Genomic DNA, 26,307 nt, shown 5'->3' on the forward strand with positions numbered 1-26,307 from the left:
TCAGATGTTCTATTTTGATTTCAGATCTTGCATCTCCCATTTGGCTTGGCATTAATTTGCAGGTTTCTTAATTATGGGTATTTCACAATATCTGTGAACACAAAATATGTCACACAAGAATCCATTTTATATATTAGAGGCCTTAGAGAATATGAAAAATACTGCTTAAAGATAAAGCTGGGATATGTTAGCGGGGGCTGATTTATTGTCATACAGAAGTAACTCATCAGGTCTCAGAAGCACTTTGTCATCAAAATATTTGTCAATTAATGCTCAGTGAATAGCAGATTAATTGTTAATAACTGTTAAATGTTTGAGAGAAATATTTTCTCCCTTTTGGCATGGATAAGTCTATAGAACTCAGGCAGGCGTACGACCTACCTTGTGATTGGCAGGTCACCACCACATGAGCACTCGGTGCAGTTGACTTTCTGATTCAGCCTACTTTCATCTAGCTTTTAATAGTATTACAATGTGTTATATCATGATGGTTATGTCCATCATCATGGCAAACTAACCAACTGTTGATATATTTCAACCTGGACCAAAATGGTTTACTGATCCATCATCCATTCATCCAAAGAGATGTGTCATTATAGGTAGGTGCTGATTTATTAGTAGGTCAAATTTAATTAATTGACAGACAATCATTGCCTTCTATAATTAGCTATAACTAGTACAATAGTTAGCTGGGATAGGCTCCAGCGCCCCCCGCGACCCTGAAAAGGATAAGCGGAAGCGAATGGATGGATGGATGGATAGTACAATAGTGGGGATAGGTTAATTGATCAATCTAAATTGCCCATAGGTGTGAATGTGGGAGTGAATGGTTGTCTGTCTCTATGTGTTAGCCCTGCAACAGACTGGCGACCTGTCCAGGGTGTACCCCGCCTCTCGCCCTGTGACAGCTGGGATAGGCTCCAGCACCCCCCGCGACCCTGAAAAGGACAAGCGGAAGCAAATGGATGGATGGATGGATAGTACAATATACCAGTAGTCTCTTGAACCATGTGTACATGGGAAAAAGTAATGTACTTTGAATACGTACAATGAATCATGTTGACAACTATATTGAAAATACAATTTATTACACTGAGTAATAAATACATACAAAGATGCAAGTTAACAGCATTTTCCTTTTTTTCCCTCCCTTTAATACCAAAACCAACCTCAACACGAATCAACCGATGCATTTGGCACGTCTCTGTCCCTCCCTTACTTAGCTAGGTGTTAAAGGGGTCTGAAAATCAGACCAACCACTACCAAAAAAACCCAAAGTTTAAAAAAAATTCAAAGAAAAAGTCCTCCCCATCTACACCTGTATACTCCATGCAGTGTCTACAATTAACCTATGGGCCCATTTGCATGCATAAACCAATGCTTTAAATATGAAGTCAAAACTATGATCCAAAAAAATGGGGCATAAAAAACAAACAAACAAAAAAACAAACAAACAAACAAACACATGATATCTCTCATTTTAGTTCCAGTAACCCACACATGATTGAAATTATCCTCCAGAGCTCTCAGGAGTCACAAATTGCATTACTGTATTTCTTTTTTTTTCTCTCTCTCTCTTGAGGAGCTTGCTGTTCCATCCTTTGTTCATTTACTTCCTCCTTGCAAAGGAAACGCCATGCAAGTTATTTTTTCTCCTCATGAAAGGTAGTTCTTGCAGGGAGGAATGGGCGTTTTTAGCTAGGACCTTGCATTCCTCTCAGTCTCAGCCAAGCATTCACGCACCAGCCCCCTGGCATGGATTATTCCTTTGAAGAAAAACAAATACACATTTAGTCTGAGAAATGTTAATGCTTGCATGCTGCTTTTGTATTGCTCTGCATATCAAGGTTACCTCTTTTCAGTCGCTCCATTGCACTCTTACTTCCAGCGTATGTGGGTCTGATCTCCTTTCCGAGCTCTTCAATGATGGCCAGCAGCTCTGCATATTTGTTCTGAGGCACTTGGCTGCCAGTAGAGCCCTGAAGTTAAAGCAAAAATCAGTCAGGTTCAATACATTTAAACTGGTTTCTGATATGCAAAATGAAGCCTTATCAACACAGTACAGTTTGATACTTGGTACAGTTTGATACCAAAAATTAGGACCTGTGGAGTCCGGGGTGGAGAGTAGTGTCTAAAATTGACCTTCATAATGTCCCAACACTACAGCAGACACAGAGGTATTTCATGTCACTATAAGAGTGACATAAGCAGCCCTGCTTAAAATCTCTAAGGAATCACCACTTCTTGATTCAGTTGTGCTGCTGCTGTGTAAAAGACCACCACTGGATATAAACAGGTAAAAACACTGCTTTTCATCATATGGGTGGTTTGACGGACTGTAAATGCAATTTTAATATACAAATATGACTTATGTTGAAACCTGGACTGTAAAGTTGATATGAATATGAAGTAATTAGGCCAATGTTCTCCAGTTTTGCACAAATAAAACTCAACAAACAACAATCTTGTATCTTCCATGGCAATGAAGGAAATGTAAAAACTGGAAAAGTATGTTTGTTTGGTTTTGCCTTTACGAGCTGGGGTATGCAGTGAGTTTAGTAGTTACCTGTGAAAATCCCAGAGAAGGAGGTCCGTAGTCACTCAGAAGGGGCCTGTAGGACTGCAGCGTGGCCAGGTTAGCTGCTGAGGGAGACTGAAGGTTTGCAACTGTGGACAATTCAAAAACAACTCCTGTCAAAATCAAAATAGACAGACAAATCAAATATATTCGAAACCAACCAACTGGTCAACTTTTAAAGCACTTTAGAGAACCTGTAAGGTTAAAAGGCACTACAAATAGAAACTGTTTGCCATTAAAGATATTTTTTTTAATGGAAATTGTATTATCAGAGCAGTAAAGCAGGCTTTTTTTTTTTCTTATAGTCAGCAGTTTCACAAAGGAAGCTCTTCAGTGTTTGTGGTGTGGGAAACAGCAGGGAGGTGATGCTGATGGTGCAGGGCTTGACAGTGCATATGTTTCACATTACAGTTAAAGAAAAGATGCATATACTGTAAAAGGTTTTTAGGAACATGTGTGCGAATTAAATATACTACAGCATTCACCACAAGCAGCAATTATTCTTCTCACAGGTGTAGTGTCTCCTCTCTGACACACACACACACACAAACACACAAACACACATACACAGAAAACATTAAAAGTACAACGCCGCAAGAAAGTGAGCCCAGGCGGGGTGAAGTGATTTTCTAGTTTCAGCAGCAGCAGTGCTTGTTACTGTCATCACACTCAAAACCTTTATCAAACCACCCATTTAGTGACCTCAGACATGAAGAAAAGAGATGAGTATACCAGTGAATCTTTATACTTTTCTTCCAAGAAGACAGACTTTATCATTTTTGAAAGTCATCTTGAACAATGAAGGTTGTTTAAAGTTCAGTCCAGTCCTTGTACCTGATCACCTTCAAAGGAATGTTCTTTTTCTTTGTAAAGCCACCTAACACTGATCTATGAATCACTCAAGCTTGAAAAAGGCACAAAACTTAGATTATCAAGGAGTTTTGTTACTACATGACAGAGGACTTAGCAAAGAACCAATTTAAATTCTGTCTTGAGGCGCTTTTTTACCAGCAGCCTGCTGCAGAAGTAAACATCTTTAGATGACTATGAAAAATGCCAACAATAACACAGTTTGTCAGGTATAATAGAGTATATTTACACCAATATGGAGAACTTGGAGGACAAAAGAGGAGCAAAGGCCTAAAGAGCTATCTTTAGGCCTGGGTTATCTTATCTGAATGTCATATGTTTAAGAAAAAGGAGAAAAAAAATCTGTCACAGGAGAGATGCATCTGGCCCTTCAGGTGATCCACCTACTATTCACCAAAGCCTCATCAGAAACAGGCTCAGCTGAAGCGTAGCTGTCAAGAAGCTGTTCTTAAGGAAGGGAAACTGGGGAAAAAGGCTCAAGTATGCCAAGTTACACAAGAACTGGGCTGAAAATCACCAGCAACAGGGCGTTCAAATTTTTAGTTTGTGTACCGAGAAGGTCAGGAGAGCACTACAGCCATCTATAAAACAGGATGAAAGCTCTGTCATGGTTTGGGGATGCACTTTAGCCAGTGATGTTGGGGCTCTTGTCAAAATTAATGGATTGTGAACGGAGAAAAGTACAATCAGATTTTGATCCACTATGCAAGCGTTTCATTTTTCACCATGATAATGTTCCCAAACATACTGGAGTAAGTATGTTTGGGAAATGTTTTTGTATCCAGGTATGCTCTAGCATACCTGGATACAAAAACATTTACTGGAACACAGTCAGTCTGACCTCCCCTTACTCTGAAGCAGTGTTCCTATGTTCCTAGTTCCTATGAGAGTTAAGGCTGTGTTGAAGAACAAAGCTTCAACTTTCGAGATTGTTGGAATTATATAAACTCTCTTTTTGCATTATATACTGTATTCCCATGTATGTTTGCACATGATTCAATAAATCTCTACATCCATTTCCCATTTCCCTAGCAAAATATAAAGAAATGAGGGGTGGTTTAAGACTACAGTACAGTAGATTAATATAAACCTACTAAAAAAATTGTCAGTCCTATTAAAGATAAAGCTAATCAGCAGCTTATGAAGCCATAAAAACTACTTAAAAATTGTTGTTGGACATAGGTGATATCATCTTTGGTATGCCAAGAGTCTTATGAAAATGGAGAGGTGATGAAATTTAGGAGGATTGACCTTTAGATGTATCTGGCAACCTTTATCTGGACTCATTACCTCTGGACTAAAGTAAAGCAAGTAGAAGTAAAATGGGTAAAATGTTGCAAAAGCACTGAAATATCAATATTAACAATCTCATAAGAGAATGTCTGTTAGGGGGGGAAAAATCATTTTTTTGCACTTTATTCATGTGCTAAAAATAGAAATTATTTCACTTGTTACTAATAGAATTTTTGAATTACAATTTTACCAAATACCCACATAGCAATCTGTACACAACCATTAGCTTGAATTGGAACGACAATTCCTATTGTTATTTTTTCCTTCTCCTTCTTTCTTTTAATTCTTAACTCTTCCCACTACTCTTCCAGACATTTCTCTATATAACACATACCTTTACTTTGAGCAGATTGATTTTTTGTATTGTTTTACGTTTTGGCTGGTAACATAAAGAAACTGGGGGATCTGAACACTTCCATCCACGCACATGCACCTCCATAATCACCGCTCCCCTGTCGCTTTGTTCGCTTGTAATATTCAACCTCCAACACGAGATGTCCTCGAAGAGACATAAAAAAAATTCGAGGCAGATCAATCGGCAGCTCCGACCGAGGAGCATCATGGAGGAAACGGAACAAGGCTGGCTCAAGAAGACATAAGTGATACATTTTTGTCACCGTGTAACGGCACCCACCCGGCGGGACCGCGACCCCGGACGACGGATATCGACACTGTAGGAACCGCCGCCAACTCCTTTCACATCCCCACCGTGTTTCTCCGCCGACTTGTATCGCGGATGGCGCTCTTTTACATTAGTAATAATGGCGGATATGAATTAGCCTAGCTCCCAGGATCTGACCCTATATATATAACTGGACAAAAACTACAGACACGGTCTTTCTCCAGGTATTCTCCGAGACCCCGAATTTAACACTCGATTTAACAGACGGATACTTTGATTTTCTCCGCCGTTTTTTCCTTACCCTGGTTCCCAGAAGTTCCCGGAATGTGCTGATGGACATTGGGTTTGTAAGACATTCCCAAAGACATTGTAAATTAAAGAAATAAAAATGACCCGAAATTCAGTGAAGCGTCTGTCTCTCACTTTTTGTTTACAACAGCGGCACCGGCAAATATGGCCGTCACTTTATATTGACACCCACTGTGCTTTTTAACATTGCTACTATCCACTGCGGATTATCAAGAAAACGGTTAAAAGAAGCACATTTCACCACAAAGCGACCAAATTCGCGCACGCTTTAACACGCATTTTAAGCACATTTGCCAACCTTTATCCCGAGTTTACTTTAACGACACTTTTAAAATACTTTTTTTTTTTTAACAAAAAGTGTTTAAACGTGATATGTGTTTAGATGTTTTAAACGTAATTTTTTACACAACATTATGAAGGAGAAACTAGACTTTTAAAGTAGAATAGGCAACCAGACGTGGATACATGTATTTGAGGTTAAACTTTATACTCACTCATTTTTTTTAATATATATATTTTTTTCTTTTTTTTTTAAGATAAAGTATGAAAGAAAACCAGCGTACCTGTCTTTGTCTGAGGGGTCGTATCCATTACTACTGATAGCAGTCTGCTTTTACCTAAAAAGAAAAGTAACTGGAGTTGGAAGCAGGCGCTCTTATTTCGGAGACTTGGTTATCTTCAGTTTTTCAAAAATGTGCTCAGGAGTCATTTCAGTTCTTCATGTCCCATCAGTACTCTTGGCCACATGGTTGGACACACAAAGGCAAAAGTGTGGTCCAATCGTGGCTCTCAGGGTCATGACCCGGACCCCTGCCCACTCTGCCCCCCCACTCCCCCCAAAAAACGAAGGCGCACATAACAGGGTGAAAAATGAACTGTTTAGCGTTAAATCATTTCAAAATAAACGTTCCTAATTTTGGTAATTGCAATCTTGGCGCAATGCAAGCAGCGGGAGCTCATCAATAAAACCACCATATAAAGCTTGAGGTTTAGAAGACAGCAGTTTTTATGGATTTTTTTAAATTATTATTTTACAAAAAAATAATTAGTCTGACATTTTAAGGAGCTGGAGAATTGCTCCATAAAAACACCGTAACGGCCTTTCTGAGAGTATTTCACCATGCTTTCGTGTTTAATGCACTTTGTATTAACTTATGTGTGTGGGAATTATATGTAATGGCATTATATACTTAGTTGGCAGTTTATTAGCAACACCTAAAGTAATAGAGCTATAAATGCTCATATACACCTTACACGTTTAATATGCATGCATAATGATTTTTCTGCACTTATAAAGTACAGCTCTCAGTGTAGTTAAAGTACCTAAATAAATAAATACAGAGTAAGTACCTCGCAGCATTCTCACATGCAGTGTTTTTACTTTTCATAGGAATATTTTTAAGAGTTGCATTACTGCCTTTAATAATAAAATAGAGTGCCTACATTAAAAACAAAAAACAAGCATACCACACTTGTCATCTCATATTGCTAGTTGCTGTTTTTTGATAAACGATTAACTGATGTTTCTGGAAGAACTCAAGTCCAGTCATCTGTAACTGTAGTCTGCATATCTGGAGAATTCTATAATGTAATGCAGTAGCTTTTCAGTATTACAACACACAACAATGTAGAAGTATACCAAGCTTTATTGAGCATTGCACTCAGTCATATACAGGTAATTTTGAACTTTTGTACAACTCTTGTCAGTAGTGCAACTCGTGCAATAATGAAAGGAAAAAACATTTAAGTCCTTCAAGTGTTTCAACTTCAGATGAGCTAAATCTGCCGTGACATTTTGACAGCATTTTAAAAAAACAAAACAAAAACAGGAAAAAAACAAAAACAAAACAATGTTTCCAAGTCAGCCACCAGCCCAAAAGATAAAATAACATGAGTTGTTGGTCTGTACATGGTGCACATTCAAGTTAAAATGAGACTTCCAATTAGAGAGCAAGCTCTAACGAATAAGTTCTCCCTCCACCATAAAAAAAAAAAAAAAAAAAAAAAAAAATTTAAAAAAAGGATGCATGAACAATTTCAGTTTGACTCATTTTACAAACTGTACAAATGATACAAAGATTTGTTCTTGTTCCACCTAACAGTAACCACTCCACAGGTTTAGGAATCAAACACATCCTCTGTTTAATTATCACCACTGGGACAGCTCACGTATCCAGACTTTGCTCTGACCCTTCCAGGGCAGGTCGAGCATCACACAACATATGACTGAGGTGGTACAGGCTCAACAGAAAAAGTGGACTGTACAACAAACAGACCTTAATTACAAGAAAGCAGAGAAACTGGAGAACCATGTTTGGATGTTTGACACATACGAGCTGTAAATACAGCTAAACACACACAGAGCAACTGTACTGAGCAAAGATGTCCAAGGACCACTGAGTTCTAATCATGCATTTGCAATACACTGTAAAACTCTTGTGTTTGGGTCTTCGTATGAGTTTAACCCCTGAGCAGATTTACATTTACCAAAAAAAAAAAAAAAAAAAAAAAAAAATCAAAGTAATAGAAGAAAAAAAGAAAAAAAAAACGCTGAGAAGGACAGTGATGCAGACTGCTGTGAAACCTTGAACATACGCACACATGAAAAAGGCTGTTGTCAACAACATGCATTTCACAATTTTTCAGGAACCCTTTATCTTTTTAAAAACTAATCATTTTTTTGCCATTTTCTCTGTTTTAATAGCAGCCCGCTAAAGACCAAGTCAAGAAATAAAACTGTTGTAATGGATTGGAAAGGAGTACAATATTAAATAGTTTTCCCTCGACCCCAAACTATGACCTAAATTTTTTCTATTGCCAAAAATTTTTTTAAGCATCAAGTAAACATTTAACAACTGATTCACAGCACTGTAATGTAGCTTTAATTATTTAGCACTTTTGTCTATGATATTTCTTCTTGTGAGCATTCAAATGCTGCCACGTCTGAACAAATGACGACACTGAAACAATCATTACAGTTGCCTAATTGATGTGCTTTGTTTCATTTCAGTGCAGTGTGAGTCTATACTGCACTTTGCAGTAATTTATGGTCTCTGCATTTTATCACCACCTGCCCCTTAAATCCTCTGATAGTAAAGGGAAACACTGTATAGTAATGTTAAAGGCCCTCACATGAGGAGATAAACTCTTAACACCATCTGTTTGTAGCTACAATAAAGGCCATAAACCATTTATTAAATGTTTCAATACTTTAACACTAAATTGTATTTATTGTACCTAGTTCCCCAGTTTGCTTAATATTCATCATCTCTAACATTTTAACACCCTATGTATATAGAACTCAGAGGATAGCTGATGCAAAAATAACCAAATCATTTCTTTGTGAAGGTGACCAACTGCTGTAGCTCCAAGTACTCAGGCAAATGCACGTTCACAAACAACTGGCTGATCAAGTTCCAACATGGACAAAGAGGAACAAAATGTTCAAGTTAAACATTAAAACAAACAAAGAAACTTTAAGGAATCTGAGACCTGTGTGAAAAACAGATGAGCAAAAACAGAAATTGGCCTGATTTTAGAAGGAAGTGGAACCTGACAATAAGAATATTTGGTTTTTACCGTCTCATGAGCAAATATGCCAGATACAGTGCATCAGAAGCCCCCCCCCAAAAGCAAAAGGTTTCCTGCAGTAAACTGCATCACTTTTTCTACTTCAGAAAAAAACAAGAACTCTTACGCTGCAGGTAGTGCTGGGTAATATCTAATATAATGAGTCTCTAGCATACATTAATATGTGATTGTAGTTAAGCACTATATGCCCATCTGTGACTTTCCTCTGACTCTGAAAAAACAGATTTTGCTTCATCTACTTTTGGTCCAGACCCACAAAAAGTCTTTGTTTCATACTGAGGTGGTTCTGGGGTAAAACAGGGTAAAGTATCAGTGAGGAGTGGATAACTCAGATCAACATGCTCTCTTAAAGTCACAAATCTTCTCACTCTGAATGTCAGAGGAAAATACATCACCTGTCAAATATCTCCAGGTGAAAGGAAGAGTCTCTGGAGATTACAAATTTTGGGGGTTGGGGGGGAGGGAAAGGGAAGAAGAAAAAAGAAAATTTCTCTATACAACCACTGCTTTACATCCGAGTGTCACCACAGCTTGGTACCACACCTCTGACCCTCAGGAACAATGAGGGTTGTGCAGAAGGTCCTGGAGCCTGCAGTGTAGAGAGATCCCTTCAGGGAGGGATGTGAACTTGAGGGGTAGAGATGGGGATTAAAGCCCCTAAACTATGTGTGGTGTGTGTGGCTCAGACTCTGAGGGTGAAGCTGCTGCCGTTTCTGCTGCTCCTGCACAGCCAGCTGTTGACACTGGTCCGATGTTGAGAGCTTGTTAATTAACGGAGACACACAGTTCGCCGGAATGATCAGTCCTGCATTAAAAACAACACAGAAATTTTAAAAAAGGTCTGAGCATAAGCCCGGTGTCTACACATCTGTAGACACCATGTTACATGTTTGTCTGTTAAATAATAAGGCACAAAACATAAAACCAGGAGTTTCGCTGAGACGCCAGCTCTACCAAGAAATGAGACTAGTTTCCAAAATATGAACTTCTCCTTTAGTACAGCAGTCACTTAACTTACCGACTATCCTCTGCCCATCTTCGGTTCTCAGCCGGACAATCTGCACCTTTACATTGGTTCCACTGACCGGGGTGAGCACTTCCTCCAGCTCATTCCAAACACTGAGCACTGATCCACACAAAACGTAGTACCTCCTGCACCGAAGACCAACTTCACACTGTAGACCCACTGACGCCTTCTTGCAGTTACCGCGCCTGACAACAGAAAAACACAAACAGGTTTACAAAAAAAAAAAAAAAAAAAAAAAAAAAAAGACCACAGAGCAATGGAAGCATCAAAGGTTGAAGCTGCTTATGTCCTCTCATTAAGTACTGGCACCATTTTCATTGCCAAATTAATCTGCATTTGGTGCTCTGAGAAGTAGTTTCTGTCATCAACAAATGTGGGATTGGAATACAGTAAGCAAAGTAAGCACCATGCAAATCTGAAGTGCACATACCAATATGCGTGTGAGCAGATTTTTTCTGAAGACTTGTACTGGTCAGTCCAGTGCTGCTTGGCATCTTCTGACAAGACCTAATACAGGGAGGGCAAAACACATATGATTCACAAAAAAATATTCTGTCTTCTTCTTGTCACAGTTTAAATGAAAGAGTGTCATCTAACCTTTTTAAATTTCTTCTTGAGGTCTGCGTACGTCTCCAGTTTGACCTGCCGGCCGGTGTTGGGCCTGTACACCAAGAACAGCCTCTTCTTAGTGTTCACCTCTTTGACAAGGATGGCCGTTTTTTTGTTGTTCCTCATCTGAAAATCAACCACAGACATGTACGTCATATGTCACTGCTCTGCATTCACACACACATGTAAGAGTTAACTACACTTTATTACAATCTAGAGGCTAACTCACAGAAAGAGGTTCGGCTATTTGAGCAAAAAAAAAAAAAAATCAATAAGGAATGAAATGTGATCAATAAGGAATGAACCCCCCAATTCAGACACACAAGAGTTAGCACTTCCATACCTGCACATAGAAACCATCATCGGCTCCATTCTGGTCTGCCCAAGCGTGTGTGGCTTCTTCCCAGGACATTCCCCTTTCAACACTTACCTGTGAATGAAGACACATAAAGTTAGGGGCATATTTGCTATGACACAACATTATAAATGGCATACAAAATAACAAGTCTAAAAGTAAGAAAACACTTTAACAAAAAAAAAGTCAAGACTGAGCGTATCTCACACACACACACACACACACACACACACAAAAAAAAAAAAAAAAAAAAAAAAGGGGGAGGTTAAATATCCCTCCCTTCCCCCCCCCCACTGGAATATCAAAACTCAATGTATAGAATTACCAGTTAAAAGGTTCACCAACTTTGCCCCAAAGTAAGATTTAAAAAAAAAAAAAAGAAAAAGAAAAAAAAAGGACTTATTCAGTACCACGTCTCGTCCTCATACATAGTCTATAGCTGAACCAACTAATCATGCAAATCTCTGACTAGAGCATATGCATATATGAACTTACAGTGTAGAGTTCAACATGCCCTGATGTAGTGTAGCCAGGTGTTAGAAATTTCCTGCAGTCCACCTTCTTTACTTTTTCATCACCCGAGCCCAGATCTAACAACAGAGGACAGAAATAAATGCATTGAATGATTAAAATGAAACAACAGTAACATTCAATCTCCAAGAAAGAATAAAACACTTAATAATTTATTACAAAGGCCATCCTTTGGCCCAGCCTTGCTTATGTGTTTGTAAAAGCAGTTGAAAAATCTTACCGAGAATGCCCATGTCATATTTGCCATTCTTCTTTGCTTCCTGAATCACCGCTGCAAGCGTGTCAGAAAAGTACTGAAACAAAGCATTCTGCTGATGGACCTCCATGCCCAAAATACGATTCAGGAACTTCCCCATGTTGTTGTAGTCTGCAACAGTAACAAGGCACGTGGTTATTTAAAGGTTCCCAAGAAGTAAAAACAAGAGATTCTCCTTGAAATTCCCCAGTTTCTAGTCACCTTTGTCTAGTGATAGTGTGCCAGATCTGTCCTCCACATTTATGAGGCCAACACCTACTAATCCAATTTGAATTTCTGTAGAAAAGAGAAAAAAAAAAAAAAAAAAAAAAAAAAGACAATAACCATATGTGCAAGTAATTGATTAAAAAAAACCAAAAAAACAGAAAGGTATACAACAAACATAGCAACATCTACAGTATGAACTACATGCGCAGCAAACACAACAAGCCTGCAGAAATGCAGGAAATAACTCCTGTCCGTGGTTAACAGTGTATGAGTCATACCTTTGAAGAAATCCCCTTTAAAGTCCGAGGGTGGAGACACTAATGGAGTATCAAGCTTTACGATTGACTTCATCACAATTTCCAGAGCGTTTCTGCCATACTGTGGGAGAGTATGAGTGAGTCACTGCCCTAAAAACCATAAGACATCCTCTCAGAGAAGTGCTTGATGTTCTTACTTTGTTGTCAAAATTGAATCTGCTCAGATCCCGAGTTTCTGTTGCTCTTCTGTCACCATGAGTGAGAGCACCCTGTTACAAAGAATGAACACAAATGAAGTCCACATATGAAGAGAAAAGTCTCTACAAGACTTAAGAGAAATAAGAAATAAGCATCCTCACCAGGCTTTCTAGTCTTTTGGCAACAATGGATGCAAATCTTTGCTCTCCTGCAAGCTCCGATATGAGGAAGACATATTCTGGAGCTGTGACCTGGTTTGATCTGTGGGTTCTCCCTGTGTTTGAGAATAGAACATCAATTTTGTTACATACCTTTTTATTATTCTTTTTTTATTAACAGGGTGCAGTCTAACACAGGAGAAGGAAACCAAAGAAAAATCATGTACTGAGAGTACAGAGGAGTAACATCTACTGACCAAACTGCTGTATAGCCCTGTCTGCGCTCCACGGCAGCTCTAGTGTCATGTGGACTCTCCGCCGCTGGTTCTTCACTCGACGGTCAGCCTGCAGGGATATACCCGAGCTTGCTGCTTCTGAAATGATGGCTATGTTCTGGTTGAAGGAACAGATGAGTGAACGTTACACTCCAGACACAAAAGTGCAATTAGCAGCTGTGACGTCTGTATTTATAGACACATGTCAGTCAACTACAAGCCACAGCTTTGAACCCTGTTGGTTCAATTCTACAGCAGGCCTACAGCAGTACAGTTTAACTGCATATTGAAATTGGTTATATGCTAGGAAGGTGGTGAAAGCAAACAAACCCAAAGGATTAAAACTAAATTTTATATATATATATACACACACACACACATATATATACACACACATACACACACAAAAAAAAATTTTTTTACTTTACCTTCTCTCCATCCATGAACCTCTGCTTCTCAGTGAGATTGAGTATTTCCACAGGGACGTCCAGCTCAGAGCGAGATTCATAAGTGATGGTCCCATCATCGTTGCTGACCACGCGACCTTTACGGCCAGTCATCTGAAGCACAATTAAAGAATCCGCAAAGTTAAAATTCATACAGGACAATCAAACTTAAAAACTGGTGGGGTGGGTGAACAGGGGAAGTGGAAGTCCAGCCTACATACAACAATTATTTTTACCTCAGCTACATTTTCAGGTCCTCCCAAATCATCTATGAGCTCATCCAGAGTGTTGGGAGGCAGATCCTCTGCCAGATCCTCCAGTTTTTCAAGCAGCTCTTTCTTCATTTTCTGGGCAAGTTCCACTGAGTCCTGACTTGTTAGGCAGCTTTCCTGACTGTCTGACTTGACTGATGAACAAGGAAAGACACAGTATTCATTAACCTCCAAAAATCTCAGTCAGGGTAATATAAGTTTATCTTGCCATGCTGGAACATGCTTACCTGTGGCAGGCGTGCTGGGGGGATTAACTGAGGCAGTGAAAGTAGGCCTAGTGGAGCACAGCCCCGAGGCCAACAAGGCACTTTGAATTGAGTCTGGATCAATACTCTTTCTCCTCTTTTTCTTCTTCTTCTCCTTCCCTTTCTTTGGTTCCTTCCTGTTAAGCCATGGATCTAGAAGGAGGAAAAAAATAAATAAAAAAATACTGATTTGCTCCAATTCACTTTGAAATGCTTTAATTTACATCCAGGCTCCCCTAGTATCCTCACCATCGTCATCGTCAGACTCTTCTCTGAATGGGTTGAAATCATCATCTTCGTCTGCTGAGCTGACTGATTTGAAGCTGTCATCACTGTCACAGTCTCTGTCCGACTCCTCTGACTGGCTCTCATCTGAACTCGTACCCGACAGACCCCCATGCTTCCGGGGACGCTTTTTCTGCTGCTTTTTAACCTCTGAACCTGGAGAAGCAGAACGAAATAAGAATGATGTAAAAGCACAACTTGATTTACACGAGCCATCTTTTTGCTGAGCTGAGTTTAAGGGGATCATTAATGTTTTTATGATTTTTTTTTTTTTTTTTTAACCTTTCCTCTTCTTGCCCTTCTGTTCTTGTTCTACTGCTGTGTCACTGGGAGAGGGGGTCTTCTTTGCTGAGAGGTCGATACCCAGCAGGCTGTAAAGCTTCTGTCTGTCTGGAGCTGGGAAGTGCTTTTCAATCAAGGACTGTAGCACACCTCTACAACAGAAACATTTTAATCGCATTATTGTCATGATAAAGACACAAAACTATGTTCACACTGTCACAAAACTGTCATTTTAAGTCAGTCCGTACTTTGCAGTTGAAACAAAGTCATTGAGTTCTCCCCCTCCTTCCTCCAAGGCCTCCAGTGTTCTTGCTTCACCAGTGGACTGAAGGCCAATCACCACACACTGTAAAGGTAAAAACTGGTTAGCTTATTTGTTCTCTTATTTAGGAGACAAATGATCAGAATTGCACAACTTTATATTTCAAATCACTATTAAAGTTTGTGGCCAGGGCTTTGGTCCCTAATGTTATTCCCAATTCCAATTACACCCAACTCTATTCACTTCTCTGTTTAGCTGCCATAAAGACATAGTGCATTTTAGTACCCCACAGCAGAGGGGAAAACAATTCAATTCCATCCCCTGGCAAAAACTGAAAACACTTAAAAAGTTGCAGTCTGGTGGGATGCACTAACAACAAGGGAAATAATCCACAGCTACATTTTATAAGCTGTGAAAGTAAAAAACTAAACGCATGATAAAAACATCCTCAGTATGTCTACGTGTATAGCAAAACAATGTATGCTTAAGGATAAGATAATACTTTATTTATCCCAAAGATGGGAAATTCCTTTGGTACGGCTAAAACAAAACAGAATAGTAAGCAGCTCGATAAGATCCAATATGACCAAACAAATTTGTGAGTTCTGTTTGCAATAACTACCTTGTAATAATAGGTAATAATAATAATTACCTTGTAATAACTAAGAGTGTTACCAAAACGCCTTTAGCTAGTTATAAGTATTACATTTTGCTATGTCAAGGGCCTCAAGCGGATTTTTTTTTTTAGGATAAAAGTTTTCCCTGTCAACTGGTATGGTTCATCGCTTCATCACTTAACAACTGAATTGGAGATTCGGTCATGTTCTCCCATTTGGCTACTGATGGGTCCTTTAAGAGCAGGAGCTGGCTCAATCATCTATTCATTCAGGTGTCTTTCATATTGTCAATGACAGTCACAGGATGCACAGTTGTGCTTTTATTGTGGAGTAAACCTACAATTGACAGTTACTGCTTCAAGTCACTATTTGTTTCAACAGATCTCAACAGCCACACAAACACAACTACCCAAATTCAGATTGTGTGGGAGTTTTAAATTCCGCTATGTGTAGCACTTTGTGGCATACACAGCAACGCATGCAAACATGCACACACTCGCACGTCAGATTAATTTGCCAAGTGTGCCCGACTTTAGCTATCACATGCAGCCTTATTTCCTTGCAGGTTAAAGTCCACGCCCCTGCAGAAACTTGCTTCAGCTGACACACCCTACATATCAAATATATTGATATATGAATTTGTTTAACCAGTTAGTGAGGGCAACAACATCACTGTTAATCACACTTCAAAAACTGTTTTACCTTTCCATTCTGAACCTCTTCTCTGGCCAGCTGAACTACTCGGTGGACTTTGGAGGCAATGCAGAGATACTTAAAGAACCTTTGGTGGGCAGACCAAAACTGACCCCACATGGACTTCTTCATGCGTTGCTCTGCATCCATGAGGTTTGCAGCCTGCTGGAACCTTTCCCGTGCCCTCACCCACTGGAAGAAGCAGGAGACAAAGTTGAAATAAAATAGTGCAAGCACAAACGGAAGAATTAAAGTGATGAAGAGGTAGATGCTCACCAGTCTAACAGATTTGTTGTACATATTGATATATTTCTGAGTCAGGGGAACCTCGTCGATCTTGAAAGTCACACCTGTAAAACTCAGCTGTCTTGCAATGTACATCCCTCTCAGCTTCATGTCCATAGCTACAATCTCCATGGCACCAACACCTCTGGAATTGAGAGGAAAATGTATGCAAAAATGACGTGCATGTTATGACCTACAAGAGGCTTCTATGAAGTATGAAGCAGCCAGTGGAAAAGTAGAAAAGCTATTAGCTAGCACCCTTTTTCGAATGTTAGCTCATGTAACTTTATCCTTAATTTTTTTCCCTCCTTGTATCAAAGCAAGCACTTAGTGGAAAAAAAAAAACCCACACATACAAAATTAATCACAGGGCTGGGCGATATGAGGAAAATCTAATATGGCGACATTTTTCGGCTATATCACGATACATGATATACAAATGTTATTTTCAACCATATAGTGCCATAGAATTCAGGACACAAAATAAAACAGCGGAAATTAAAAATGTCCTCCTTTGTGCTTATAACGTATATATTAAAAAAAATAATAATGTGACAACCTCAAATTACAGAAATAACAGTGTAGACAGTGACTATAAAAACTGACCAAGAACAGTCACAGGTATCACAACCGATTTATTTAACGTTTTCTTTGGTGTGCAGGGAGACAATGACATGCCAAGTTGAAAACAGTCTTCGTTTCCCAGTGAATGACTTTTCAGCTGGTGAAATAAATTCGTGGTGCTGCTACCTTTTTCCAGCAATAGCTTTAACACATGCTTTGCAAATGAGTGCATTTTGTCTGTGGTGGGGACCAGTTTGCAGCATAATTTGCATAGTACAGTTTTCTGGTCCGTGTCAGACTTTTCATAAGCCCCTCATTTAGGAATATGGCCCTTGATTTGCTTTGACAGGTCCTTCTGTTTGGAGCAACCTGGTTCTGCCTCAACTTCACTCGCCATGTTGGTATTCTTTGTGTCTGCATCCACGTGGTGACCATCCAAACGATGAAGAAAAAAATAAAAAAATAAATAAAATACTGCAGTAAACAATGTATTTTGCGACACCACGAAACAAACGATAGCGTCTAATATGAAACAATAGATGTTTTACTTTCGCCATCCGATATATTTCATCATACCGCACAGCCCTCATTAATCATTTAGCAAATTTTTCAGAGAGACCCCTCATGACCTTGATTCCAATATCAGACTTCTTAATGACTTTTGGGAACTTTGTCTTTCAAGTCTATGGCTTCTTCTGCAACTTGAAAGGCTTACCTGCGCTCAACAGCTTGGATAAAGTCCCCAAATTCTCTGAAGGGTGTTTTGTGTCCCCATATGCCCAACCGGTTCATGTAGGCCATGTTTCGTGGTTCAGAGGCACCTACATAGGAATTTTTTTTGTTACAATATTTAATGTTTACAAAGATGCATAATAGTAGGATTTAAGACTGCCAATTTATTCATGGATCAAATTATGTTTGTGTTGTTAACAAACCTGTAGCACTTGCATACACAACCCGAGCCTTTGGGAGCTTGTTCTGCAGCTCCAACACTGCAAGCCCAGTTTTTGTAGGCTTGGAGGAGCCAATTGGACAAACGTTTTTGGCTTTATGACACTCATCATAGACGATCTAAAGGACACTTTGTTAAGGAAACCCCTTATATTTATCTTATTTATATCATTTTACATATAACTAATCATACTCGTGGTTACATGAAAACAAAAATGGTCTAATCAACCTTTTGTATGCATTTAAAAAAAAAGAAAAAAAGAAACACTTCTGAAAGGATACGACTCCATCAAAGTCTTCGCCACACCAGTGGAGAAGCTGCTCAAATCTGGTCTTATATTTCCCTCCTGACTGACTCTCTCCTATCAAAGAGGAGTAGGTGGCAAAGATGACACCTTTCTTCACACTTCCATTGTGCTTTGAAGAGATTTTGCCATATTTGAACTGAAAAACAGAAAAGTGTAATGTCATACGAGTGAGTAAACACTTGACATTATTGTGTACATCATAAAAGTGTTTTACCTTGTTGAGGGAATGAACCTGGATATTCTTGGCTCCAATGTCTCTTAAATCCCTTTCAGCGTCATACTTCAAATCATTTGAGACACTAAACCTTAAGAGAAGACAATAAAACACAAAATATTATACAGAGGACATGTTTAGGTTTTATTTTACGGTCAGTCAATCATCTGTCAACGACTGTGGCGAATATTAGAACTTACCATAGTGACCTCTTCCTGCCCAGGAGGTAATTCTCATAGATGATCCCTGCAATCGTCCTGCCTTTCCCCACACCAGCTCCATCGCCAATCAAATAAGCCGCTCGATCACCATTTGGGAGGAATGTCTCATGTTGCTGTGGTACAGTGAGATAAGAAATTTTATTTTTCAAGATAGGGAATAGCAAAGAACTCCGCAAAAACAAAAATACCTAAACAACAATCGCAGAAGAACAGAAGATCATCACATTAAATATTATACGCCGTTTTCAAATAGCAAGTTTTGGTGAAACAACAACAGAAGAGTTAAAGTGGAACAACCAACCACAGATGCATTTTTTAAGTCTTATTTTTTTTTTATTATGAATAAAAGAAAGAAAGTTACTGTATAGTCAGTCAGTTTCCAGTGATTACCTGAGCTGCATATGTAATAGCTTCCAGCTGCAACGCAGAGAGGCAGCCCCTATCAATGACTTCCTCTGGGATGGTCAGTCTGTACCACACATCAGGAGGGCTCACACTGGACAGAGAACTGGTCTCTACAACAGGATCTGGGTGCCTCAGGCCAACCTTTACTGCAGTGACAAAACCAAGTGGTCAGAGGAAGAAGGAAGCAGCAGCAGCAGCAGGCGGCTGCTTCTTGTTTGATTTGATGGAGCAGTATTGATTAAGGGTGATGCTGACACTGCTGTTACTCCACAGTCTAGTTCATTGGCCTTGAGCTCCTTGCTTTGTGACAAAATGCCTCATTATTGATGAAACTCTGATTCTTTGATTTAAAACAGTAGTACTTACATTTCTGTGGCATGTACTCTGCATAAGTCTCAGCATGACCCAGCTCATCCTCCTCTTCCTCCTCAGGCTCATCCTCTTCCTTCACCACTGGAGGTTTCTGTATAGAGTCATGTGTAAGCAATATTCTGCTTTTAAAATTGTACGCCAAGGCCAAGCAAGACCAAAAAGAACTATTTAGAATCACTTATATCTACTCTACAAAGAAAAATTAAAAACATGAAAAAACCATAACTGTCCACCTTTAATATTATAACACTTACCAGAGAATGTGGAAAAGTTTGTAGTTTAATGTCATCATGAATCCAGATCCTGGCAGCATCTTTACCCAAAACTTCTCTCTTGATTCCATTGTTCAAGTCACCTAAAACACCAACACGCCATTAAACTGTTACTGATATGGTCAATGCCCCATGGATGACTTGTCATTTTTGAGGCAATGCTTAAGAATCAGAAAGATGTCTCTGCTAAACTATAATAGTTAGCACAACAAATAAACAGCATATTGTTAGCATATTGTTTTATTTTCCAGGTAAACATCTCTGTCTCATGAGATGCAAAAAGAAAATGTTCAGCTCTGGATGAGCTCAGCCAGGATTTAAACCAGTTACAACCGCTTCAACCAACTACAACTTTAAAGATCATTTTAGCTCTCTGGGATTGAGGTGAGCTTAATGATTCTTATCAACAGAATGATTAAAACGTCACAGCTGTGGCATGGAGTTGGAAAATTAAACTTAAGACTTAATACAGACTCATGATAAACCCATCCGAAATATGAATGATGAATGAAAACTAGATCAAAACCCCATCACCACTTACCTATGTTTATTAATACTTTTCAATAGTATAACAATAGCAAAAATAATAGGTCAGAAAACTACCGGCAGACTGAATGTTAATCAGCAAAAACTTCAAATATAAAGTTCTTATATTTATATGAACACATGTATTCAAATAAAATATCAGTTTTCAACTTCTTAAATGCAGAATGTGTTTTTCTCATATTTTAGTCATTTCAATTCATAGACTAAAACTTTTAACTATGACGTAAACTCAGGCTCTAAAGTTATTATTTGCCCCTCCCCCTTTCCTATGTTTTATTAACCTACCAATAAAGTGATGACAATGCTGGTAAATAATGTTAACAGCAGCCCTACTAGGAGTCATTTAGGATAATATAAAAAAGTCATTAGGTAGGTAAATCCGCTTCCTCCCACAGTCCAAAGACATGCTTACTGTTGGAAATCCCTATCTAAATATACTGGAAGAGAAACATATATTCAATTTCAGTGGTCAGGGGACATCAAAATGCATGCATAGATTTCCTAGTCAAACTAAGTTAAAAAAAAAAAAAAAAAAAAAATTATTTGTTTTTTTACTTCTTTTTTTTTTTTTAAAGCAGCATTTCTACAACACAACAGCTTTAACTCAACTAAGAAACTCCAGACTGGCAACACAACGAGCATCTCTGGTTCCTCCCACCAGAGCACTGAAAAAAAGCCATGCTAATTCATGTTATTGATAAATTAGGCCAACCATAAAATTGACTTTTTCCCCATTGCATTAATAATGACAATGAAAAGACATGCTTGCCACCACACACTTTTAACTGTCATAATCCTCTAATGTACGCACACGTCAGCAGAACAACATGACTGTCTAATGTGTTAGTCTTTTTGGCTGTTCGCATGGAAACAGGAATGGGACGATTCTATTTCTATTCAGGACCATTTGGGTACCATGTCTTTCTCTGATAATGCCTTTGATATAAGTTACTTATGAACAAGTGCTTAATAAGTTTTTGCTACAACCACATTCAGTAACACTGTAAGAAATAGACCATTACCATCTATGACATGATTTGAAGAACCTGAAATGATTTATTTATGCGGCCTGCTGTGTTAAGTATTAGTCGAAATGTTTACAATACATATTTACAAGAACACATGATAACTCACCTGGGCCTGTGGCCGTTGCTACTGGTGGAGCAATATCAGGTGGAGGCTTGAGCTTCATGAGCTCTATCAGACTGTTGCCCTTTAGACCAGTGCTCTTCACACTGTTGGGCCGAAGGAGGTCTTTCAACTGAATCTGCTGAGATTAGAATGATTACCATAACCAAGTAAAATGCTTTTCCACTGACTAAACTATTTACCCACTGAAAATATGAGCTGCATAAACTCACCTGATCTCTGTTAGAAGGCACTACTGTGGATGCTGAAGGGGGAATACTTGTGGAAGAGGGGGCTAGTGAACTTCGCAGGGTTGAATTCGCCACATGAACCACCTTGGTGACAGTTATGGTATGCTTGACAGGGTTAATAGCAGGCTGTTTGGTCACAACAGCTCCCAGTGGAGGCAACTGATTCAGCTGATTTAAGACAAACGTGGTGGTTGATGGCTGAGGTTTGTGCTGGTAAAAAAATAAAGATAGTACATTTGAATTCACACCGCAAAACATAAACTGCAAAATACCAGAGTTAACTAAAACAAGAGGAACATATTGTTCTGTAATCTCACCCTGATGGTAACAATGGGGACTGCAGCAGGATGTTCAGGTCGAACAACTTCTACTGACTCTGTCCCCACACCAACACCAACATCCAGGGCACTGATGGAGATAGACTGTAGGAAAGCAAATGATAACATTAACATATATACAGATGTATAAACAGTAATTTCTCCATAAGAACAAAAACTAAGGATCATCTTACTTGCTGGGTTGTAGAGGGCTGTGCAACATCCTGAGAATCAACATCAAATAAGCCAATATCATTTGGGCAAATTCCACTCTCACTGAGAGCGGCGAGAAGTAAATCCTGTCCGGGATCCATCTGCAAGACAAACGTTAATATAACCTTATGGAAACATCTTCCATTTAGAGTGTTGATTATCTACAGGTCCAATAATGATGGTATGATGGAAATCACACTCAGAAGTTAACACGGAGTGGATAGAACATCAGCAGCCATTTTGTTAATTGTGTTATAATGAACCAAAGGGGAAATCAACAAAAAAATGTTTCCAGCCTCTCAAGTGCGAACATTCCCAGCCTAATACGAATCCCTCTAAAAACAAGTAATCCGAAGACCTTTTTGTCATGTGTTAGGTACGTGTCATCTGCATTTTTTACAGTGTGTAATCAGCCAATACAAACAAAGACTAATTGTTAGTATAACTTGTCTTCATCCGCAGCCCTAAAAATTCTCCAACACAGAGAGACACCCTTCCCTGGGATGCAAAAGAAACTATTCACTCTGTGCAACCATGAAACTCAACTGTGAATTTAAAAGTGAATGCTATTTTCAGCCAAATGAAAACTTTCCACGTCAAGCAACATGTGTAGCCTCATAAGGTTACATCTTTTACCCATTTAAAGCTCATTTTAGTCTCTAGTTCAGATTCAGATGAATTAGAAAAACTGAGCTCTGCTTAAACAAATACAATCAAACGTTGCCATCAAAAGCAGACCAGTAATAATCAATCCTCATTCTTACATGTCATTTACAGTAACCAGACATAGACATACAATGGGGACAGCTTACAAAGGAAACCCAAAAGAGTAATGTAAACCACAAATATCAAGACCCACATGTAAAGCACACGTGGGGTACAAAACAATCAGTGTAAAACAAAATTCAAAGCTACGCTTTCCAATGAAAAATAAATATTTCACACTCAGCATGAAACAACAAACTTTTGATGCTAAACTTAAATCCGCAAATACTGTTTCAATCAAATATAAGCTGTTTGGATGTTTAAACTCTCCTCAACTCTTGCAGGATCGAAACAAGCAAATTAATGATGAACAATTCTTGTAAACTCTGACTCGATATACTTTAATTCAGTCGTTGGTAGGATTAACAACACGAGAATTAAAGCTAGTCGAGTACTATAGCAACTTCTACACACCCGTGTGATACAAAGACTTGTTCCAAAGTGACCCAAAACAAGACACGTGTTTGCAATGCCCTCTTATAACTTCCTGCTCTCATCAGAGGTTCTCCTTCCTCGTTAGCTCGGGTGGTTCATAGCCTTATTATTTATGCAGACAATAATATCGTATATGCTAAAATATTATATAAGCTCAAAGAATACATATATAAGATAAACACCAGTCTGCAACAGCCACTGCGTGGTTTTTCAGAATGTTGTACAAGCTAAACTGGCCTGCTTAGATCAGGGTGACACAGCTAAGCTACGCTAGCTTGCTCACTAACCGAAAGCTAAGCTGCTGAAACTGAAAACCAGTTTCATATTCAGTATTTCAGTGACAAGTCAGAAAGGTGAAATACTCTCAAACTGACAGAGGCTAACCTAATGCCAAGTTCAACCACGTACAAAATTCAGAAAGAAAGCTTACAGCCGTTATGGCTCAATGTTATTAATGGTAACCACGGATACTTGCTTACGTCCATATGTCAGTCCATTTATCCTACTGTAGATTCTCGCTCCTGGAAATGTTTGTTTTCTCCAGGTTTACTTTATCTCTCACTGGTCTAACGATCACGGATACTTTGATTCCACTACACCGTATTAGAGACCTCTAGCTAGCTTGTTACGTCGGCGCTCCTTGAAGTTGATAACGAGTTGCTGATAAATGACGTTAGCAAGTTTTTTCAGCACTAAGTGAGTTTTAAAAAATACCAACTTCGACTATTTCCAGCAGGCTACCCCTCCTACTCTCCTGCACCACAGCTAACGAAAAAAAAGAAACATGCTATCGACCCCTCACATTGTTTTGATACTCACTGTACTCTCCCCCACTGTGTCGCGGCTTTTGCTAGCTAACATTAGCAACAAGGAGCGTTCAGACCAGCTACCCGCTATCTTCAAATCGAGAACTTGGAATTTATTCTTCAACAATCAGCGCAACACCGTAATTTTTACATTTTCCTCGCGAAGAAGTTGAGCTAGCGTTAAAACGAAGCGTTCCCACGCCGATATGCTCACCTGGTGGTTGAACGGCCGCTGCGGCTCGCGATCGGCAGCGCTCAGCAGTTCGGGGCTTGTTGTCCTATCCGCTCCGTCGCGCTCACGCCATCTTTTTATCAAACGCTCCGCCGCATGCTGGTCACGTGACGTGTAGGCCTACAGCGTCCGTTTTCGAAGTCAAACTCTTCGGGCAGCGCCGACAAAAACGAGTCTCTGAGCAGCCGCGCGGCATCCCCCGATGACAGTAAACTGATAAAAGCGTGAAAATCAACATTTCTTCAACGTTTCCGCAAACGATAAACATAGCAGAGTCATCGAGCTAATACCACATCACGTGACCCGACCAGGTCTGGATAGGAAGTGACGATGAAAATTGTTTCTTCTTCGTCTTCTTGTTCCTTTCACACCTCTTCTTGGTTCTCTTTTATTAAACAGAAATATGCGCATGCCTCAAATATAGAGGCAAAGTATCGATATCGTTCGTTTTTTAAAAAAATATTTTCATCGTTTTTTCATTGTTCTATTTTTTTATTTTACTATGAAATAAGATGTGAACCCAGTGGGTAAAATTTGGAACGACGGGATATTTCAAAAGGATATGACTGTTATGAATATCTTCCAGCACCCCTCGACCCTGAATCGTATAAGTGGGAGTGAATAGATGGAAACAGAGGGGTGTATACTTTACAACTGCATGAAGTTAATCAATATAAGTAATAAACAAATACAAATACAAAATTAAATAAAGGTAAATGAATTTTTGGGACACGAGGTTTTTACAGACTTCTTGTTCAAGTAAGAAGAAATAATACTCACATTAGCTGTCCAAAACACTAAAGAAGTGTTTTTTGTTGGCAAAGTTGATTTATGAAAGTTGAACACATAAACACAGAATAGTGATATAATGAATTTATGGTTATTCGTCATTCTTTCACCTATAAAAATCAGCAGTCCACAGTCATTTCATAATCCAAAATCAAATAGTCATTTCTAGAGGCTCTAATAATCTTAGTAACCACAAGGTTTTCATTTAGTAACAAAGCTAGAATATGATGAATGTGCCATTAAAAAAAAGAAAAAGACATCAATCCAAAATCAGCGAGAGTACATATTACAGGCCGAAACATAAAACAGGAAATATGGATTTAGGACTAAATGAAATACTAACTGGAACAGATGAACAGCCATATGTTTCATGAGCACCATGAAAGAAAATGTTCAATAGTTCAGTACTTTGAGTATAAAAGAAGCTGGAATAAACAGAATTAGCAAAGTAGACATAGCAGGTGGTATTACACCTTATAGTGGAACAAAGCAGCTTTAAAAATTTGGGCAACAGTGGATATAATTATGTTGTTCAACAAATGGACAGTTATTCAAACAAATGGACAGCTATTCAAACAAATGGACAGCTATTCAAAGGCTGTTTTCTTGTATTTCCGTCAGTGTTGATGGTATACTTGCACATAAACCACTATATTGGACACTGATGTCTCACTCCATACCCTGCCACCCACTGGTCGTTTAATGTTACTATAGATGTATGACGTGTTTCATTGTAATTATTGTTATTTAACCCTGTCATGCATGAATTATGACAATCAATCAGGATTTTGTTTTTAAAGTATTTTATTCATCTTTACATCCCTAAAGATGAATACAAATTCTTAAGAAAAAAATCCTGATTGAGGTTGTCATACTTCATGCATGAAAGGGTTAAGGGCAACTCCAGGGCAGTTGCACAAGTTGTCATCAAGTGCAGAATATAACAAGGTGATGCCCTGTCCCTGCCGTTGTTCTGAATACGCTTCAACCCCCGA

At 38.9% G+C, this 26,307-nt stretch overlaps 2 protein-coding genes across 7 annotated transcripts; both read right to left on the reverse strand.

The window, feature by feature from the left end:
* Nucleotides 1-1,071: 1,071 nt before the first annotated feature.
* On the reverse strand, nt 1,072-6,462 carry cdk2ap1 (cyclin dependent kinase 2 associated protein 1). Of its 4 annotated transcripts, none has more exons than XM_085414502.1 (4): nt 6,236-6,462; nt 2,567-2,691; nt 1,853-1,979; nt 1,072-1,766 (listed from the first exon to the last, which is right to left on the reverse strand). In XM_085414502.1, the coding sequence occupies exons 1-4, from the start codon at nt 6,261-6,263 to the stop codon at nt 1,699-1,701; spliced, it is 348 nt and encodes a 115-aa protein (XP_085270628.1). In that variant the 5' UTR covers nt 6,264-6,462; the 3' UTR covers nt 1,072-1,698. The 4 variants fall into 4 exon arrangements, with proteins under 4 accessions (XP_085270628.1, XP_085270629.1, XP_085270627.1 ...); XM_085414503.1 differs by having other exon boundaries at nt 2,567-2,667; nt 6,236-6,452; XM_085414501.1 differs by lacking the exon at nt 6,236-6,462 and adding an exon at nt 5,665-5,822 and having other exon boundaries at nt 2,567-2,667.
* Nucleotides 6,463-7,300: 838 nt separating this feature from the next.
* Nucleotides 7,301-24,834, reverse strand: sbno1 (strawberry notch homolog 1 (Drosophila)). 3 transcript variants are annotated; one of them, XM_085414506.1, is made up of 33 exons: nt 24,506-24,834; nt 22,267-22,386; nt 22,073-22,177; nt 21,738-21,965; nt 21,511-21,643; nt 19,813-19,913; nt 19,553-19,649; nt 19,172-19,332; nt 18,761-18,894; nt 18,561-18,651; nt 18,321-18,482; nt 18,023-18,158; nt 17,803-17,908; nt 16,515-16,668; nt 16,248-16,430; nt 14,915-15,012; nt 14,667-14,818; nt 14,349-14,540; nt 14,082-14,252; nt 13,819-13,988; nt 13,565-13,696; nt 13,119-13,254; nt 12,865-12,977; nt 12,703-12,774; nt 12,527-12,626; nt 12,243-12,317; nt 12,006-12,152; nt 11,750-11,844; nt 11,243-11,329; nt 10,888-11,025; nt 10,721-10,797; nt 10,282-10,475; nt 7,301-10,068 (listed from the first exon to the last, which is right to left on the reverse strand). In XM_085414506.1, exons 2-33 carry the CDS (start codon nt 22,384-22,386, stop codon nt 9,926-9,928), a joined length of 4,203 nt encoding a protein of 1,400 aa, XP_085270632.1. In that variant the 5' UTR covers nt 24,506-24,834; the 3' UTR covers nt 7,301-9,925. The 3 variants fall into 3 exon arrangements, with proteins under 3 accessions (XP_085270632.1, XP_085270630.1, XP_085270631.1); XM_085414504.1 differs by having other exon boundaries at nt 21,511-21,646; XM_085414505.1 differs by lacking the exon at nt 24,506-24,834 and adding an exon at nt 23,465-23,486 and having other exon boundaries at nt 21,511-21,646.
* Between the last annotated feature and the right edge of the window lie 1,473 nt (nt 24,835-26,307).

The sequence above is a fragment of the Rhamphochromis longiceps genome, linkage group LG7, assembly GCF_057381845.1.
Source record: "Rhamphochromis longiceps isolate RC_006_pf linkage group LG7, R_longiceps_female_GT1.1, whole genome shotgun sequence".
Classification (NCBI taxonomy): Eukaryota; Metazoa; Chordata; class Actinopteri; order Cichliformes; family Cichlidae; genus Rhamphochromis; species Rhamphochromis longiceps.

Bases quoted from the DNA above. Each gene is read 5' to 3' on its own strand.
- sbno1 (XM_085414504.1), bottom strand. From the start codon at position 22,386: ATGGATCCCGGACAGGATTTACTTCTCGCCGCTCTCAGTGAGAGTGGA. The intron at 21,966-22,072 runs GTGAGATTACAG...TTTTTTTACCAG, and splicing joins TCCCCATTGTTACCATCAGG to CACAAACCTCAGCCATCAAC. The intron at 11,026-11,242 runs GTATGGAAGTGC...GTTGATTTTCAG, and splicing joins ATGATGGTTTCTATGTGCAG to ATGAGGAACAACAAAAAAAC.
- cdk2ap1 (XM_085414500.1), bottom strand. From the start codon at position 5,731: ATGTCTTTGGGAATGTCTTACAAACCCAATGTCCATCAGCACATTCCG. The intron at 2,692-5,664 runs GTAAGGAAAAAA...TGATTTTGACAG, and splicing joins GGGAACTTCTGGGAACCAGG to GAGTTGTTTTTGAATTGTCC. The intron at 1,767-1,852 runs GTAACCTTGATA...TTTTCTTCAAAG, and splicing joins AATGGAGCGACTGAAAAGAG to GAATAATCCATGCCAGGGGG.